General features: G+C 39.6%; 1 protein-coding gene across 7 annotated transcripts in view; it reads right to left on the reverse strand.

The window, feature by feature from the left end:
* Positions 1–2,135: 2,135 nt before the first annotated feature.
* FSHR (follicle stimulating hormone receptor) overlaps positions 2,136–18,369 on the reverse strand; it is a 200,018-nt gene continuing 183,784 nt past the window's right edge. For 4 of the 7 annotated variants that reach the window (XM_077134183.1, XM_077134182.1, XM_077134179.1 and 1 more), the window contains 2 exons: positions 9,602–9,787; positions 2,138–5,227 (listed from right to left, as the gene is read on the reverse strand). In XM_077134183.1, coding sequence (XP_076990298.1) covers positions 4,000–5,227; positions 9,602–9,787 — 1,414 coding nt within the window. In that variant the 3' untranslated portion in view covers positions 2,138–3,999. Of the gene's footprint in view, positions 5,228–9,601; positions 9,788–18,369 lie in introns of all 7 variants that reach the window. The other 3 variants (XM_077134184.1, XM_077134180.1, XM_077134185.1) reach the window with 2 other exon arrangements.

Genomic DNA, 18,369 nt, shown 5'->3' on the forward strand with positions numbered 1-18,369 from the left:
GTCTCACCAGGTATGCTGGGTCCCTTTACCTTCACTTCGCCTGGATGCCTGATTTCCATAATAAGAGCACGTAGCCATTTGCGGATTCATTCTTTGGAGCCAGGAACCCTGTGGTACAGCCTGCATTGTTTATGAAGCAACTTAAAACCTCTGGCCAAAGCACATCTTTATGCAACTCATTAATACCTGGCAGTTTAAATGACCCTAGCTAATGATACGTGGGGGAAAAATTACTTGAATGTTCTCTAAATAAAGAGCTGAAAATGTTCTCTGCATCTTATTAAGTGGGAAATATCACTAAAAATAAGATGACTTTTATGATATTCTTTCCCTTTTGTGTTTATAAAAAGTGTCTCAGGATTCTAGCAATCCTGTGTTGGAAGAAAACAGGACAAAAGAAGCAAGAAGAAAACAAAGAAAATGCTTTTACAAACTTAGGGATTTAGTGCATTTTTAAAGCCCATCCATCCCAGAACAGAACGCTCTGGGGGGATACACAGGTCAAAGATAATGCTACTGGAGGGACATAGAATATAATGAAGACCTGGGGTCATGAAAATGATCAAGCGGTCCTTATATTGTCTAAGATCTGAAATGAGGAGGCCTTGAATACTTTTAAAATATTTTTCTATTATTCATCCTTCAAACTAGATCTTGCAGATCCAGACCAGGACACATAGAGCGCTAGGCAACCTAGAATATTGTGGCATGGCCAGCAGGCCTTTGTACTGGGACTGAGCCCATTCAGTGCTTTGAATGGACCCTTGGTGATGAGTTGAAGTTTCATTTGTATGTTCATTTGTTTGTAAAATTAAGACAGATATGCACAAGCACCAGCACAAAGGAACACAGAGCCTGCCTGCCGTCCACATTGCCCCTTTCTTTACTCTACCTTTCTCTTCTTTCTCTTTTCTCATGTCTCCCCTCTTCTGATCCTAGTCCATTTCGCTCTTCTTTTCCTTCTCTTTTCTCATACCCTGCTTCTAATAAAGAATTTCTTAGGCAATGTGTGACTGCAGTGCTGGCCTCCAGCTCTAAGCAGTTTTTAAGGTTTGTGCTGGGCGAGGATGGGGCTAAGGGAGTTTTTGCTGGGTGGAGGTTTAAGGAAAGAGACATGGGAGCAGGTTCAGGGCAATATCAGGGAGTGGAAGGGAGACACACTGGGCTGACATTCACCCAGTTTGCACCAGGATGGTCAAATGGATTGTTCACAATAAGCACCCATTCTGAGAGATCAGCACCTAGGCTGTACCAATTGTTAATATTTTGATTATCACACCTGGAGACATGGGCCTTTAAAAAACCTCTAGGAGATAGTGGCCCTCTTTATTGCATTCAAGATTTTGAAAAAAAGTTAAAAGAAAACGCAACTTGTGTTATTCTGAAATTTCTTTCAGTTATGTTTTTACATTTGGATCATCACTCTGGAACCAAGCTATGACTCTGGAAGGCTCCACTTCCATTGTGTTCCTTGTGTCATCACTCTGTAGGGGAAAGAGTGATTGATGTACTGGGCTCCAATTGTTTGCATTTTAATATAGGAAGGGGAGGAAGTCTTTCTTTCCCTTAAGACTTGTCTAAAGAAACATTGAATTTCGCTACATAGGTATGTTTGCTTATTCAAGAAATGTCCTCTCTCTTATAGGAAGTGTTGTAGTGACAAACTGATGGATCAAGTGTCTTCTGAGTTTCTCTGGGTGTCTCTGAACATAATGTCGCAGAGCCCAATCTCTTAGACCAGTGTATCAGGCACAGTTATGCCATCAAATAATTAATATGGCACCATTACATTGTAAAATTTAACTGCTATTTGCTTTTGTGTCCAGTTCAGATATACACCACCCTGGGCCACAAATGAGGAAAGAGGATGACTGCAGAGGGAGCTGAGACAGCCCAGGTGCCGCAGACTGTGTGGTGGCCGGGGAGGAAAGTGCTAAATGAAAACCCTTTACTTTCCCATAGCTCCAGACCAGAGCTCTACAATAGAAATAGGAAGTAAGCCACAAATGTGAGCCACAAATGTGAGCCACATATTTTCATAGTTTTCAATATCTAGTAGTCACATTAAAAAAAAGTAAGAGAAACAGGTGAAGAGAATTTTTATATATGTTATATTTATCCCAATATATTAAAAATATTTTCATTCTAATATGTAATTAGTATAAAATTATTAATGAGATATTTCACATTCTCTCTTTTTTTTCTTTGCACTAATTCCCATTTGAAATCACATGTGTATTTTATACTTAGAGCACATCAGTCTGATTAGTCACATTCCAACTGCTCAATAGCCACATAGGAAAGCTAGTGGCATCTGTCCTATACAGCCATAGCTTCAAACTATTTACAAAGATATTTATTTTATTTTTCACTTGATGCTTACAATATATCGAGATGAGCAGAGATGATTGCTTTTTCCTCTAGCACTAGAAGGGTTTTCTTCTTAATGCTTCTGAGACCAATTTTTGAAATGTTTCCCTTAGGGCAAGAGGAGAAAGGACTGGCTTCAACCCTGGAAGAAGATATGCTGAGAGAGGAGACTCATATCTTTATGGAATGACTGTGACCCTGTTTGGTAAGATTTGTGGTTGGTATTTAAGATCCAGATTATCTGGATGGGGTCATTTGTGAAAATAGATGTGGGTAGATTGGTTATTTATCAGAAGCAATATGGTGCCCTGGAATCAGTTTTAGACTGAGGGTTAGGAGAGCTGGGCTCTAGACCAAGTCTTGGTCTGGGAGGGGAGAAATAAACTGATTATAGCACTAGACACTTTACTGCCATTTTATTATCCGATTCTTACAATCTGCCCAATGGGTAGGTATTACAACCAACTCCAGCTTACAGAGGAAGCAATGGGGCCTAGAGAGGTTGAGTAATTAATCTTGATTTATTGTGAGGTCAGGCTAAATTCTCAGCTCTGCCTGATTCCAAAGTTGCATGTTCCTTATGTTATAATCCATTATTCATGGTGGTTAGTAAGTTGTATCAGTTAGGGTTCAACTAGAGAGGCGGAACTGGTCATATGTGTCTGTTGGAAACTGATTGGTTTATGCCAATGTGGGGGCTGATCAAGCAGTCTCTGTAAGGATGTTGTGTCCAGATGTGATGCTAGAGCTTGATGTCCACAGGGCAGGCAGTTAGGAAAGGAAGTTCATAAGCCAGAGATGGAACCCCATGAGGATGGACAGAAACCTGTGTCTGTTGTTGTGTTTGGTTCTGGAGACAAGGGTCCCTGCAGAAGCTTGAGCCCTTCCTCATGTTGTTAAACACATACACCTGAAGAAGGATCCAGGGCAGGTGGAGCAATTGCAGGCCCAGCTGTTGCTTCACATCAATGAGCAGCTGAATCCCTAAAACCAGCAAGAAAGTATGTGAGCTATAAAATGGTTCCTGCTTCTCTTCTGTTCTCCTATCTTCCTGAGAATCTTTCTTGTGTTCCACTCTAACTGGAACATATTAAGAAAGGGAATTCTTGAAATTTAGATCAGCTTAGTGAAGTAGACACATTATAAAACCATGGGAACTTATGTTGACATAATTAATTAATACTATACTGCTTCTATTGGCAGTTCCCTGGAAGTCAGAACACCTAGTCCTAGCTCTGTCTCTTACCAGTCAGTCAATCTTGAATAAGTCACTCTTTGAGTCTTGGTTTACTCATCTGTAAACCTCCAAGAATAACTCCTAACTGTGTTGCATAATTAATAGGACTTCTTCGGGGATCAGTTGAAATAATCTGAACAAAAACACTTCAAACATTATAGACCATAAAACAAACATGCAATAGTAATGTATTATTTTAATTGCTGTTGTTGTTATTAATACCAGTTTCTTCACCTATCATATGGAGTTACAGCTCCTGGCCAATTTACCTTGCAAGTGTTCCAGGAAGATTAAATTAGATGAAGTATGTAGAAGTGTCTGTCATTTATCATACTCTTCAAAGGCAAGATAAAATCTTCAGCCCTTAAATACATTTTCCCACTGTTTTATATCTAGGCTAAATGGCTTAGAGGGACAAGTGTGTAACTGGAGCCATTAGTGAGCCGGGGACCTGGAGGGCAGTGGCCATTCCTTGGATGGGAGTTGTGAGCAATGGATGAAGTTTCTGTCTTATAAATCTGAGCTTGCATTTCATAGCAGCCAAACTTGCTCAGTAAAATGAAGAAATCCCTGCGGAAGGTCTTGGTAAAGATGGCGTAGAGGAAGGGATTGGCGCAGGAGTTAATGGGGTAGAACAGGACCAGGAGGATCTTTGACTTGGACACAGTGATGAGAGGTACCTTGAGGGAGGCAGAGATGGCAAAGAAGGAGATGGGTGCCATGCAGAGGAAGTCTGTGAAGATGAGCATGGCCATGCGCTTGGCAATCCTGGTGTCACTAGAGGAGGACACAATGTTGGGGTTCCTCACTGTGAGGTAGATGTGGGTGTAGCAGCCACAGATGATTACAAAGGCCAGGACATTGAGCACAAGGACAGCCATGACATAGAGCTGTGACAATGGGCTGTCAATGTCCATGGGCAGGCAGATGCTCACCTTCATATAGCTGCTGATACCAAAGATGGGCAAGAGGGCGACACCAAAGGCAAAGATCCAGCCCATCAACATGACACTGAGGGCATGACGGAGCTGTATCTTGCAGTCCACTTGCATGGCATGGGTGATGGTGTGCCATCTTTCCAGGGTGATGGCTGTCAGAGTGTAGACTGAGAGCTCACTGGCAAAGACAGTGAAAAAGCCAGCAGCGTCACAGCCTGCTCCAGTTTGCCAGTCAATAGCATAGTTGTGGTACTGGCTTTTGGTGTGGATGTCAACTGAGGCAATGAGTAGCAGGTAGATGCCAATGCAGAGATCGGCAAAGGCCAGATTGCACATAAGAAACCGAGGGACAGTGAGCTTGTATTGACTGGTAATCAGAATCACTAGCACTGTGATGTTCCCAGTGATGGCCAGGATGCTAATAAACCATATCAAGACTCTGAGAATGTTGTACCCCATGATATCTTCACATGGGTTGAATGCATCGGGCTTAGGGGTGCAGGTCACGTCAATTGCTTCGTTACATAAATCATAGTCAAATTCATTATACATCACATCAAATCCTGTGCCATAACTGGACTCATCATCTTCTTCCAAAGAGACTCTCTGACCCCTAGCCTGAGCCATAGCATCAACTTCTTGCCTTAAAATAGATTTGTTGCAAATTGGATGAAGCTCAGAGCTAGAAAAATAAAAAAGAAATAGAATCAACATCTTGGATTCAGATCGACAAATATGCTGTCTTTGTGCAGGCTAAAAGCGATAGGTTTTCTTCCTGAGGTTTCTTTTCCCCCTTCTTCTAGCAGCTTGTCTGCCCTTGAAGCTAGGCTCAAGGGTTAATGCTGCTTACTATAAATGAACAGAATAACTTGTGTATATAATAAATTCCTACAGTTGGACGGCCCACTGGGGAAACCATCTGGCCACAACCTGAATGTGGGGAGGAAGGCGCCGGGGGCTGGCAGCCTTGCTGTTAAGTGCTGGTATCAACTCCACCCCTTCTCTTTCTCCATCTCCATTCTGCTATCTCTGAGCATGCCTAGGTAGGACACACCCCTGTTTCTCCACTCTCCTCCAACTGGTGGAAGATCAGGCTGCTTTCTGGCTTACATAAGAGATTTTTACTCCTTTAATCCATGTAATTTAGAGGATCAGAGCCTCTAGTTAGTTCCTAGCCAATCCCTGTCACTTGGAATTGCTGGCTTTTTAGTATCCAGGCTGCTGGGAGGCCAGCTAATTTGATTAAGATGTTATGGAGGACCCTGTTCTTTATTATGTGACTCCCCAGGGTCTACAATGGGCCTCAGGCATACATTTGTCTGCTAGGTAAGTCTGGCTCTCTCATATTAAATAGTTCTCCAGTGGATGCCTCAAAGAGCAAATGCAGGTTGCACAGGGGCCTAATTTATTCCAAGGTTATAACTAATCCCCTGGGAAGCCTGGTGCTTCTTGTGTTCATTTTCCTGTCTTGGTTTCCCTTTTAAGCCCAGTATACAAGAGGCCTTGTCAACAGGGTAGAGACGCTTTCAGAAGGGATTTGAATTAAAGCCAAATGATAACTATTCTAACCAGACAGATGGATAGTGCATGCAGAGAAAGAGGGGAAAAGATGTTTTTGAAGCAAAGGCTAAAGGGATGAGAATGTCTCATACTGGACTCTTTGGATGGAAAAAAAAAAAAAACGCAAATGCTCACACACATACATACCCCTTTCTCTGAGGGTTACATTTACAGCAATTTTAGGTGATTCTGTTTTCTAAAACCTCATAATTTCAGATATGAGCGGGGAAGTGAGTGTTAAAACCATTCAGAGACCCCCATGAAAAGGAGGGAGGTGTATGGGCGCGTGGAGGAGGCCAAGAGTTCATTCGATATCAAAAAGGATGAATGCTTGCTAAGTGTCCCAGCACACACCGACTGAAATTTTCACCATCAAAGTCCATGAGAAAGGGCTGCTAAGGCGGAATCCTCTCCTCCCTTCTCACCTTTCTGGGAAATGAACTACCAGGAAATCATTTTCCCTTGGCCCAAAGGACCCTTCTTTGGTGGAAAATGTGTGATCTTTTGTTTTAGAGACCCAGACAGCTTCTCACTTCAGCCCTGGGTTCCACTAATGAGACTAAATGATTAGCATGCATGTTATTGAAAGTGAATGGGAACCAGAGCTCAGAAAATCTTTAGGTTTAGTCAGAAATCTTACAAGAAAGGTGAGGCAAGCTCAGAAATGGGCCTAGAGAGGACAGAAGGGCCATTCTCTGGCCCTTAGTCTAGCTCCAACCCCCTAAATTCTATCATGGATTAGCTGTGGCCCAATTCTAGAAACAGAAATGAAACCTGGCATCTTCTGACTGTGATTAACATCATTGAAATGGAATATCACCTGACCATCTGGAGATGACCTTTACTTCTCAGGGCTTACAGTTAGTTTCTGTGAAGATTCTTATTGTTGATATTGCTGCAAACATATTTTTAAATATTGATTCTTTGCTTTTATGAAATAGAAGTCATCCAAGGACATGAGTGGGCAAAAGGTGAACAGTGTGTGTCTCTGAGAAAGGAACAGAAACAGAAGTGGAAACTGAGGGAAAACGGCTAGCCTCTGCAGTACTTTGGCAAATTCTAAGTATCATAAGGAGTGGGGAATTCATCTCGGGGCAGTTTAGAATCTTCTTGGACCCCAATCAGTCCATAAACAAATGGCTTGGGAGGTGGCAGAGCAGAGTAGAGCCTGAGCTTTGGAGACAGAAAGACCAGAGGATTTGGATCAGAATTTGAATGATGTTGGGAAAGTTATTTATTTTTACTATCTCTGAGCTTCATATTCTGCATCTGTGAGAAGGGAATAAGAATAATGATGATATTACCATTGTGAGAATTAAATAAGATAAAGGTGTAAAGTATTACAGCTACTACTAGTACTCAGCAAACATCAGCAGTGTGAAGACAGATGATGATGGTTATGTATTGAGCTCCTGTTAGGGTCTAGGACCTATGTAGGTACTGAGATGCGTGTGCCACACTGCTTCAATTTAAAATCCAGTTGTGAAGAAAAGGCCTTAATATGAGAAAGTTTAACAAACAAAATATCAGTGCAAGGCTAGCACAGAACTATGACAAGGCAATGTCTGGTTCAATGACTAATAAAGGGCGTGACCTATTACTGAAAGTTCAGGAGGGCTATTTGGCCAAAACTTCAGTCACAAGGGTCTAATGTATCCACTTTGGGCAATATTTCCAAATGATGATTGGAAAAACAATTTCATCACAGATCTTAAAATTTGAATCCCATTACTTAACCACACCTCCTGTGGTATACAAGGATATGATACTATTTAAAAAATAAATCTAGCAATTATCTTCTGAATAGCACAATTATATTGCCTTGTGTCTGTGGGTGTGAATTTGTTAAATATAGAGGTTAAAAATCTGTCATTTTGTTACTGTTTAGTGTGGGCTTCCCCCTTGCATCATTTAAACAAGCCCTGGTGGTGAGTTATGACAAAGACCTAGAAAGAGGGATAGGTGGGTGACTTGGAGGGATCAGGAAAGGCTCCATGTCATGGGACAACTGAAGGCATAGCTGGAGGTTTTTGGTTGGGGGGACCCCTAAGGCCAGGTCTGCCTTGCAGGAGGTGGCAAGAACAGAGGATTCTGAACACCCCAGTGAGAGGATAAATTCCAGTAACATGTCGACATGGGGCTGGATGACATAGCCACTGCTGTTCTTACAGTGACTGCAACATCCTCTGAGAGTTCTCATGAGGGGTATTCAGTTCCAGGGACTTAGAGACAAATTGGTATCTTTCCTGCCCTGGCTGGAATTCTTGTCTGGAATATAAAAGAGGTAAGCTTTCTGCTTCAGCCCAGGTCCTTAGAAATTCTGGTTGTCAGGAAGAAATTCCCTGACTCTTGAACTCATCTCTGAGGATGGTATTTTCCTGATTATGCGTGCTAATTCTGAAATGTATCCTTTTTTTTTTGGCTACTCATTCCAGTGGGTCTAGTGAGGATTCAGTCACTCTGAAAACATTTCAGGGTTTGTACTCAATTTTGTTTGTTTGTTTTTGTTTAGCTTTTGGGCAGGAAATCTGTCCACATGTCCTCCATGTGAAGGTCAATGTATGTTAAAGCCTGAATAATAGAGTGAGATAATGTACGGGGACTGTGTACTAGTACTAGGCTACTATATAAAAGTGGTAATAAAGCTTCATTTTATTGCACCTTTGTGATGAGGACTGATTTTCTGAGTTCAGAGGAGAGTGAGAGCTTTAAGCAACTCCTGATATCCAATAAATTCTTATCTCCAACAGATCCTTTAAATGTCAGGAACACGTGCAATTTCGAAAGGCACTCCCTCTCTCCATTCTCTAAGTTCTGTCTGTGATGACCTCATCTTTAACCAGTTACCTATTGGGAAGTGGCTCTGTATGGATTATTCTCTTTGAATCCTGGCATGGAAACCTGGCCTTCCTCTCAAACCAAAGAGAAAAGATATCCCAACCTATGTCCTTCCCATAAAGTGCTATGAAGGGTTAGAGATGGTTAGAGTGGTTGGGGTATTTTGCAGATATGTGCATCAGTCTCTGGAATGGCATTTATGCTTTCCCCTTCCAAAACCAACTTTGATTTTCCCCTTCCAAAATCAACTTTGATGATGGTAGGCTGGGACACTTACGGGGTACAGAACTTAGAATATGAAAGGCAAATCCATATGGGTACAAAGGAAAGAGGGAATAATATTATTAAGCATCAACTCTGTGTTAGACAGTGTGCTTGGTGGTTTTCATGTTGGATTATTTAATACCTGGTAGGGGTTCCACCATGGGGATAGTACTCTCCTGTGATTCCCCTTTCAAAGAATTAGAAGACTACAACTCTCCCTAGCCTATGACAGATCTAACCCTTTGATTCAGAATGTGCCCAAGAGCTTTGGTCAGGGTGAGCCCTCCGGAAGTAGATTGTCTTTATGCCATAGATATATAGATGTTCTGAGTCAACTTCTGCATTGGGGAAATGCCCAAGTGGGACTCAAGAGAAAGACAATAGGAAGACTCACATTTGCCGTCTCCAATTAGCGAAGGCACAGCAGTGGCTGGGGTAGGTGAGACTAGCTTCCATGAGTGTGACAAATGTTTCCAAAGTGGGAAGCTTTTTTAAGTTGTATGTGGACCTGGCCCTCAGCTTCTTAAGATTTTCCAAGCCATAGCCAGGCAGGGAATGGATCCGTGTTCTTGAAATATCTCTATAAGAAGAAAAGGTAAACGTAACTTGATTACTATGTGACTGCTTGGTTAACAGGCAAAATAGCAAACAGTGAAAAGGGAGATTCAATTTCATACAACAGACCTTGTTTGGATCAACACTCTACCAATACGACTTTGGTTCCAGTAGAAGCCTTGGTCTTTGTGTTCCCTGTAGGAGGAGTTAGATAATAGGCCACCCTGTATCCTGGACTTATTTGTATCCTGGCTGATCTAGGGCTCCACTGATATCAGTTAGTAGAAAAACCATTCCCCCTTCCATGATGTATCTATTTGTACCCATCAATTTGCATAGGACTGAGGGATTGAGACAATTTTACCCATCTAAAAGTAACTATTAAAATATTTTTGATGAACTGGGCTGGAATCTGTGGCCAAATTTAAAAAATAGTGAAAAGAGAATATTCCATAAGGGAAAGAGGCATCTGGCAGGCAGCCCCAGCACAAAGCCTAAACCGCAGTGTAGAGTGCTCGCTATGAGTATGGTGTCCACAGCCAGATGAGCCTGTATAGATTTGCACCCCAGCTCCTCCACCTGTAGATTTGTAGCTTAGACCAAGTTATGTCACTTCTATATGTCTCAATTTCCTCAGCTGTAAATTGGGAGTGATAAAAATTATATGCAGTTCAGAGGGTTGTTGTGAACTTCCTTTCTGTAAACAGAAAACACTTAATGAATGGCAGATATTACTAGTAAATATTATGCAGAAAAGGAGGCAGTTCTCTTGCTTTGTAGGAGAGCTGCTGCTTGGGCGAACCAGTAGAAGTCTACATGGAAGTCAGCACAAATGGACAGTTGAACTAGGCTGTCCCTGGAGGGCTCTGTAGTCCCATTCTTTCTGGCAGCCAGTGCCAGTGAAGTGGGTGCTTTTCTGGCAGCATCATTTGGCAGCAGCAACCCTCAAAACAACTAGTGAGAACGAGGTGCATGGACCTATTGGGGCCAGCAGTTTGGCCATGAGTGGGTACATCAAATGGTAGTAGTAGCAAGTGATGATCAGAACTGATTCATTTCAGCATGCTTGGGGACTCTTGGAATTACTTGGGGAAGGAGACTCTTTTAAAGTCTGCATTTCCTGTAGTAGACACTCAGAGAAATGAAACTTGGTTATGGGAATATATCTGCCACTCCAGTTGTTCCCACAGTCTGGTGAAAATTACATTTTCAAAGCTTTGCTATCATTGCTTAGAAATCTGCAATGGCTTCCTATTGCCCAATGAAACTGACCACCAACTGCTACCTTAGTTCTCACTTCCCTTTCCTAATCAAACTTCTTATATTGGTGTTCATATTTGATGTCACCATTTCCTCATCTCATAATCTAATCTATTTTCTCCCCCATCCCTAGAGAAACAATACTCACTAAGGTCACATTTTAGTTCTGACCTTCTTGACTCTTTTTTTGTATGGGCAGGCACTGGGAATTGAACCTGGGTCTCAGCATGGCAGGCGAGAATTCTGCCACTGAGTCACAGTTGCACCACCCTTGACTTTTTATTTGAAGTTCACAGAACACTTTTCCTTAAGACACTCTCTTTCTTGGATCTCATGCTCTCTGATTTCTTCTGACTTCTTTCTGATTTTCTTTGCTGTTCCTTATCTTTTAAATGTACTTTACATATTGAAATTCCTTTGAACCTAGGTCCCCTTCTACCTCTAATACTCTTCCAGGTGGTCTTATCTACTGCTTTGGTTTCATATACCAGGTATATGCTAATGGTTTCTGATTGTATATCCCAGCTCAGATCCTACTTCTGAACTCCAGGCCTAGATAACCAATTGTCCATTGATTCAACCATTTTTGATGACTTGCAAATATCAAGACTGAACTTAGCATCTTCCTTGTGAGCATGCTCCTCCTTTTGTTTTTCCTATCCCTGCAAATGACTCCTTTACCTTCTGTTGTTCAAAACCTGGAGATTGTTCAAAACCTGGAGATTACCCTTGGCTCTCTCTTCTCATTAACTTGAACATCCTGTCAGTCTCTTGTCATCTCATTCCTACCTTTAAAATATGTTTCAAGTCACTCTACTTCTGTCCTTCTCCTCTGCCATCACTCTATCTAGATTTCTAAAATCTTTGCCTAGACAAGCCTCAGAATTGTTCTTTTTCTGTTTTCCTTGCAGCCATCTATTTCCTCTCTTCAATGCATTCTTCATACTGCAGATTGGGCAGCATTTCTGAAATGCCACTCAGATTGTGAACTGCTTAAAACCCTTCAATGATTCCCCAGTGCACTCAGGCTGAAGTACAGAAAGTGCTGACTGTGGTGTGCTGGTCATTTTCCTGGTTACTCTCAGATCTATTCTGAATCCTCCCTGTGCTCTGCTATGTATTGCAGAAGGGATGATCCTGACAGGCTCCATTTCCTAGGTTCCACTTTGTCAATCAGCTTCTGCTTGGGTTCAGTGACTGGAAGGCGCTGGTGGGACACTGGAGGGTGGAAGGAAGGGAAATAATAAGGCATTTCTAATCCCTCCTCTGCCTCAGACAAGAGCTGAATCTCTTCTGTGACTCACCTCTCATTGGACAAATCTGCTGAGCTTCCAGCTTCTATCAGTATGGGCTCCAGTAAGACATTTCCTTGCCCTTCAAGACCATGGTTTATCAGTGATTTCCTACCATTGCTAATCTCTGGACTGTTGATCCCCTGTTTGATATTTTAAGAAAATTTACAATTTTATACCTAATAGTTATGTACACACACACATGCACATACATACATACATACATATCATTAGAGATTTTATATATAAAACTTATGGATTACACCTTTATAGATATATAAGATTATATATATAATACCACATAATAATATATAAAGGTAATCATTCTTTCTAAAAATATAATATTTCCTAAATATCAAATATGTACATAAATATATGTATATGTGTATATGTGTGTGTGTGTGTATATATATTTATATTACACTTAGTCTCCTATTTGTTAGATGCCAATTAGATCAAATTTGACAATTCCATTGTTCAATTTCCAATTTCTATATACTGATTTTTTTGGTTGCTTATTCTATCACTACTGAGAGATGTTCATTAATATCTCTCACTATGATTTTGTATTCATATCTTTTTTTAGTTTTGTCAGTTTTTGCTTTATATATTTTTGATGGCTTTTTTTAAAAGTACATACAAATTTAGAATTTCTATATCTTCCTGATAACTATCTTTATATCCAGCAATATTTTCTCCCATCTCTGGCAGTTCCTTTTCAGTTTCTTTGCTCGTTGCTTCTCATCTCACTCATCTTCAAGTGTTGGAGTACCCATTGATTCAGTGTCTGTTTTTCTTTTCTCTATCTTAGCTGACTCTGTAGAGAAGCTCATCCAGTCTTATGACTTAAGCGCCATCCATTTACTGATGGACCACACATTTTCATCTCCAGGCTGCTTTTCTCTCTTGAACTCCAGACTCTTATCCAATTATCTCCTTGTAATCTCCACTTGGACAATTAATAGGCAGGTCAAGCTCTGGATATTAAAAATGGAGTTTCTGGTCATTCCTAAAAATCTACAGCCTTTCCAACTGTTTATGCAAAAACTTTGAAATCATCCTTGACTCCTTTCTTTCTGTGCACTCCAAGATCAACCTCTTGTCAGAATGTCTTAGCTCTACCTTCCATGTGTATCTGGTATCTAACTACTTCTCACAATTAAGTGCTATCGCCATGGGATAAAAGTTCCAGTGTTCCAAGGTCTCTTTTCTAGTTCCCTCCTTTGTGTTACAATACTTCAGATCTGGGATCCCTGGAGGCTGGAGTCTGGGTTCATGAACCACTGTCCCTGCCCTGAGTCTATTCTCAGCTACTAAATGACTCAGCTCTCCTGGCCTGTTTTCCTCCTACACTTCCCACTGTTTTCCCAACTTTCTTATTTGCCCCAGGAGATCATTCTAATTTCTCTCTTCAGTCAATCACTCCTCTGACCAGTTCTGACATTGGCACTTGCTGTGCTCTCTGTGACCAAGTTATCATTTCATCTGGCATTTGGACACGTGGTTTTTTCCCATATATGGAAGGGAGCAAAGGCTTTATAAGACTCCCTCCAAGGAGTGAGATGAATGATACAAAAGTTTTTCATGAACAATTTAAACCAAGGCAATCATTACCTGCCATGAACATTTTCATATTTTTAAAAGCAAAGTCAAAACGAGATTTTGTTTTCTTACTTATGGCTTCACCCCTTGGGTTTAGAATATTAAAAATAATCACATTAATTGAAGATTTACAAAAATAAATACATTTTATATTCCACAGAATATCACAGTATTACCTCATATATCCTGCAGTGTATTAAAAATGATTGCAAATTTTTTTTTCTTTTTTTATTAATTAAAAAAAGAATTAACAAAACAATTAGAAATCATTTCAATGTACATGTACAATCAGTAATTCTTAATAACATCACATAGTTGCATATTCATCATTTCTTAGTACATTTGCATCGATTTAGAAAAAGAAATAAAAAGACAACAGAATAAGAATTAAAACAATAATAGAAAGAAAAAAAAAACAAAAAAAACAAAAACAAAAAACCTATACCTCACATGCAGCTTCATTCAGTGCTTTAACATAATTGCATTACAATTGGGTAGTATTGTGCTGTCCATTTCTGAGTTTTTATATCCAGTCCCGTTGTACAGTCTGTATCCCTTCATCTCCAATTATCCCTTCTCTTTTTTTTTTTTAATTAACAGAAAAAAAGAAATTAACCCAACATTTAGAGATCATACCATTCTACACATGCAATCATTAATTCTTAACATCATCACATAGCTGCATGATCATCATTTCTTAGTACATTTGCATTAGTTTAGAAGAACTAGCAACATAACCGAAAAAGATATAGAATGTTAATATAGAGAAAAAATAAAAGTAATAATAGTAAAATCAAAACAAAACAACACAAAACAAAACAAAAACCTATAGCTCAGATGCAGCTTCATTCAGTGTTTTAACATGATTACTTTACAATTGGGTATTATTGTGCTGTCCATTTTTGAGTTTTTGTATCTAGTCCTGTTGCACAGTCTGTATCCCTTCAGCTTCAATTACCCATTGTCTTACCCTGTTTCTAACTCCTGCTGAACTCTGTTACCAATGACATATTTCAAGTTTATTCTCGAATGTCCGTTCACATCAGTGGGACCATACAGTATTTGTCCTTTAGTTTTTGGCTGGATTCACTCAGCATAATATTCTCTAGGTCCATCCATGTTATTACATGGTTCATAAGTTTATCTTGTCTTAAAGCTGCATAATATTCCATCGTATGTATATACCACAGTTTGTTTAGCCACTCTTCTGTTGATGGAGATTTTGGCTGTTTCCATCTCTTTGCAATTGTAAATAATGCTGCTATAAACATTGGTGTGCAAATGTCCGTTTGTGTCTTTGCTCTTAAGTCCTTTGAGTAGATACCTAGCAATGGTATTGCTGGGTCGTATGGCAATTCTATATTCAGCTTTTTGAGGAACCGCCAAACTGCCTTCCACAGTGGTTGCACCCTTTGACATTCCCACCAACAGTGGATAAGTGTGCCTCTTTCTCCGCATCCTCTCCAGCACTTGTCATTTTCTGTTTTGTTGATAATGGCCATTCTGGTGGGTGTGAGATGATATCTCATTGTGGTTTTGATTTGCATTTCTCTAATGGCCAGGGACATTGAGCATCTCTTCATGTGCCTCTTGGCCATCCGTATTTCCTCTTCTGAGAGGTGTCTGTTCAAGTCTTTTTCCCATTTTGTAATTGGGTTGGCTGTCTTTTTGTTGTTGAGATGAACAATCTCTTTATAAATTCTGGATACTAGACCTTTATCTGATATATCATTTCCAAATATTGTCTCCCATTGTGAAGGCTGTCTTTCTACTTTCTTGATGAAGTTCTTTGATGCACAAAAGTGTTTAATTTTGAGGAGTTCCCATTTATTTATTTCCTTCTTCAGTGCTCTTGCTTTAGGTTTAAGGTCCATAAAACCGCCTCCAGTTGTAAGATCCATAAGATATCTCCCTACATTTTCCTCTAACTGTTTTATGGTCTTAGACCTAATGTTTAGATCTTTGATCCATTTTGAGTTAACTTTTGTATAGGGTGTGAGAGATGGGTCTTCTTTCATTCTTTTGCATATGGATATCCAGTTCTCTAGGCACCATTTATTGAAGAGACTGTTCTGTCCCAGGTGAGTTGGCTTGACTGCCTTATCAAAGATCAAATGTCCATAGATGAGAGGGTCTATATCTGAGCACTCTATTCAATTCCATTGGTCGATATATCTATCTTTATGCCAATACCATGCTGTTTTGACCACTGTGGCTTCATAATATGCCTTAAAGTCAGGCAGCGCGAGACCTCCAGCTTCGTTTTTTTTTCCTCAAGATGTTTTTAGCAATTCGGGGCACCCTGCCCTTCCAGATAAATTTGCTTATTGGTTTCTCTATTTCTGAAAAATAAGTTGTTGGGATTTTGATTGGTATTGCATTGAATCTGTAAATCAATTTAGGTAGGATTGACATCTTAACTATATTTAGTCTTCCAATCCATGAACACGGTATGCCCTTCCATCTATTTAGGTCTTCTGTGATTTCTTTTAGCAGTTTTTTGTAGTTTTCTTTATATATGTTTTTTGTCTCTTTAGTTAAATTTATTCCTAGGTATTTTATTCTTTTAGTTGCAATTGTGAATGGGATTCGTTTCTTGATTTCCCCCTCAGCTTGTTCCTTACTAGTGTATAGAAATGCTACAGATTTTTGAATGTTGATCTTGTAACCTGCTACTTTGCTGTACTCATTTATTAGCTCTAGTAGTTTTGTTGTGGATTTTTCCGGGTTTTCGACATATAGTATCATATCGTCTGCAAACAGTGATAGTTTTACTTCTTCCTTTCCAATTTTGATGCCTTGTATTTCTTTTTCTTGTCTAATTGCTCTGGCTAGAACCTCCAACACAATGTTGAATAATAGTGGTGATAGTGGACATCCTTGTCTTGTTCCTGATCTTAGGGGGAAAGTTTTCAATTTTTCCCCATTGAGGATGATATTAGCTGTGGGTTTTTCATATATTCCCTCTATCATTTTAAGGAAGTTCCCTTGTATTCCTATCTTTTGAAGTGTTTTCAACAGGAAAGGATGTTGAATCTTGTCGAAAGCCTTCTCTGCATCAATTGAGATGATCATGTGATTTTTCTGCTTTGATTTGTTGATATGGTGTATTACATTAATTGATTTTCTTATGTTGAACCATCCTTGCATACCTGGGATGAATCCTACTTGGTCATGATGTATAATTCTTTTAATGTGTTGTTGGATACGATTTGCTAGAATTTTATTGAGGATTTTTGCATCTGTATTCATTAGAGAGATTGGTCTGTAGTTTTCTTTTTTTGTAATATCTTTGCCTGGTTTTGGTATGAGGGTGATGTTGGCTTCATAGAATGAATTAGGTAGTTTTCCCTCCACTTCGATTTTTTTGAAGAGTTTGAAGAGAATTGGTACTAATTCTTTCTGGAACGTTTGGTAGAATTCACATGTGAAGCCATCTGGTCCTGGACTTTTCTTTTTAGGAAGCTTTTGAATGACTAATTCAATTTCTTTATTTGTGATTGGTTTGTTGAGGTCATCTATGTCTTCTTGAGTCAAAGTTGGTTGTTCATGTCTTTCCAGGAACCCGTCCATTTCCTCTAAATTGTTGTATTTATTAGCGTAAAGTTGTTCATAGTATCCTGTTATTACCTCCTTTATTTCTGTGAGGTCAGTGGTTATGTCTCCTCTTCCATTTCTGATCTTATTTATTTGCATCCTCTCTCTTCTTCTTTTTGTCAATCTTGCTAAGGGCCCATCAATCTTATTGATTTTCTCATAGAACCAACTTCTGGCCTTATTGATTTTCTCTATTGTTTTTATGTTTTCAATTTCATTTATTTCTGCTCTAATCTTTGTTATTTCTTTCCTTTTGCTTGCTTTGGGGTTAGCTTGCTGTTCTTTCTCCAGTTCTTCCAAATGGATAGTTAATTCCTGAATTTTTGCCTTTTCTTCTTTTCTGATATAGGCATTTAGAGCAATAAATTTCCCTCTTAGCACTGCCTTTGCTGCGTCCCATAAGTTTTGATATGTTGTGTTTTCATTTTCATTCGCCTCGAGGTATTTGCTAATTTCTCTTGCAATTTCTTCTTTGACCCAGTCGTTGTTTAGGAGTGTGTTGTTGAGCCTCCACATATTTGTGAATTTTCTGGCACTCTGCCTATTATTGATTTCCAACATCATTCCTTTATGGTCCGAGAAAGTGTTGTGTAAGATTTCAATCTTTTTAAATTTGTTAAGACTTGCTTTGTGACCCAGCATATGGTCTATCTTTGAGAATGATCCATGAGCACTTGAGAAAAAGGTGTATCCTGCTGTTGTGGGATGTAATGTCCTATAAATGTCTATTAAGTCTAGTTCATTTATAGTAATATTCAGATTCTCTATTTCTTTGTTGATCCTCTGTCTAGATGTTCTGTCCCTTGATGAGAGTGGTGAGTTGAAGTCTCCAACTATTATGGTATATGAGTCTATT

This window comes from Tamandua tetradactyla, chromosome 17 (assembly GCF_023851605.1).
Source record: "Tamandua tetradactyla isolate mTamTet1 chromosome 17, mTamTet1.pri, whole genome shotgun sequence".
Lineage (NCBI taxonomy): Eukaryota > Metazoa > Chordata > Mammalia > Pilosa > Myrmecophagidae > Tamandua > Tamandua tetradactyla.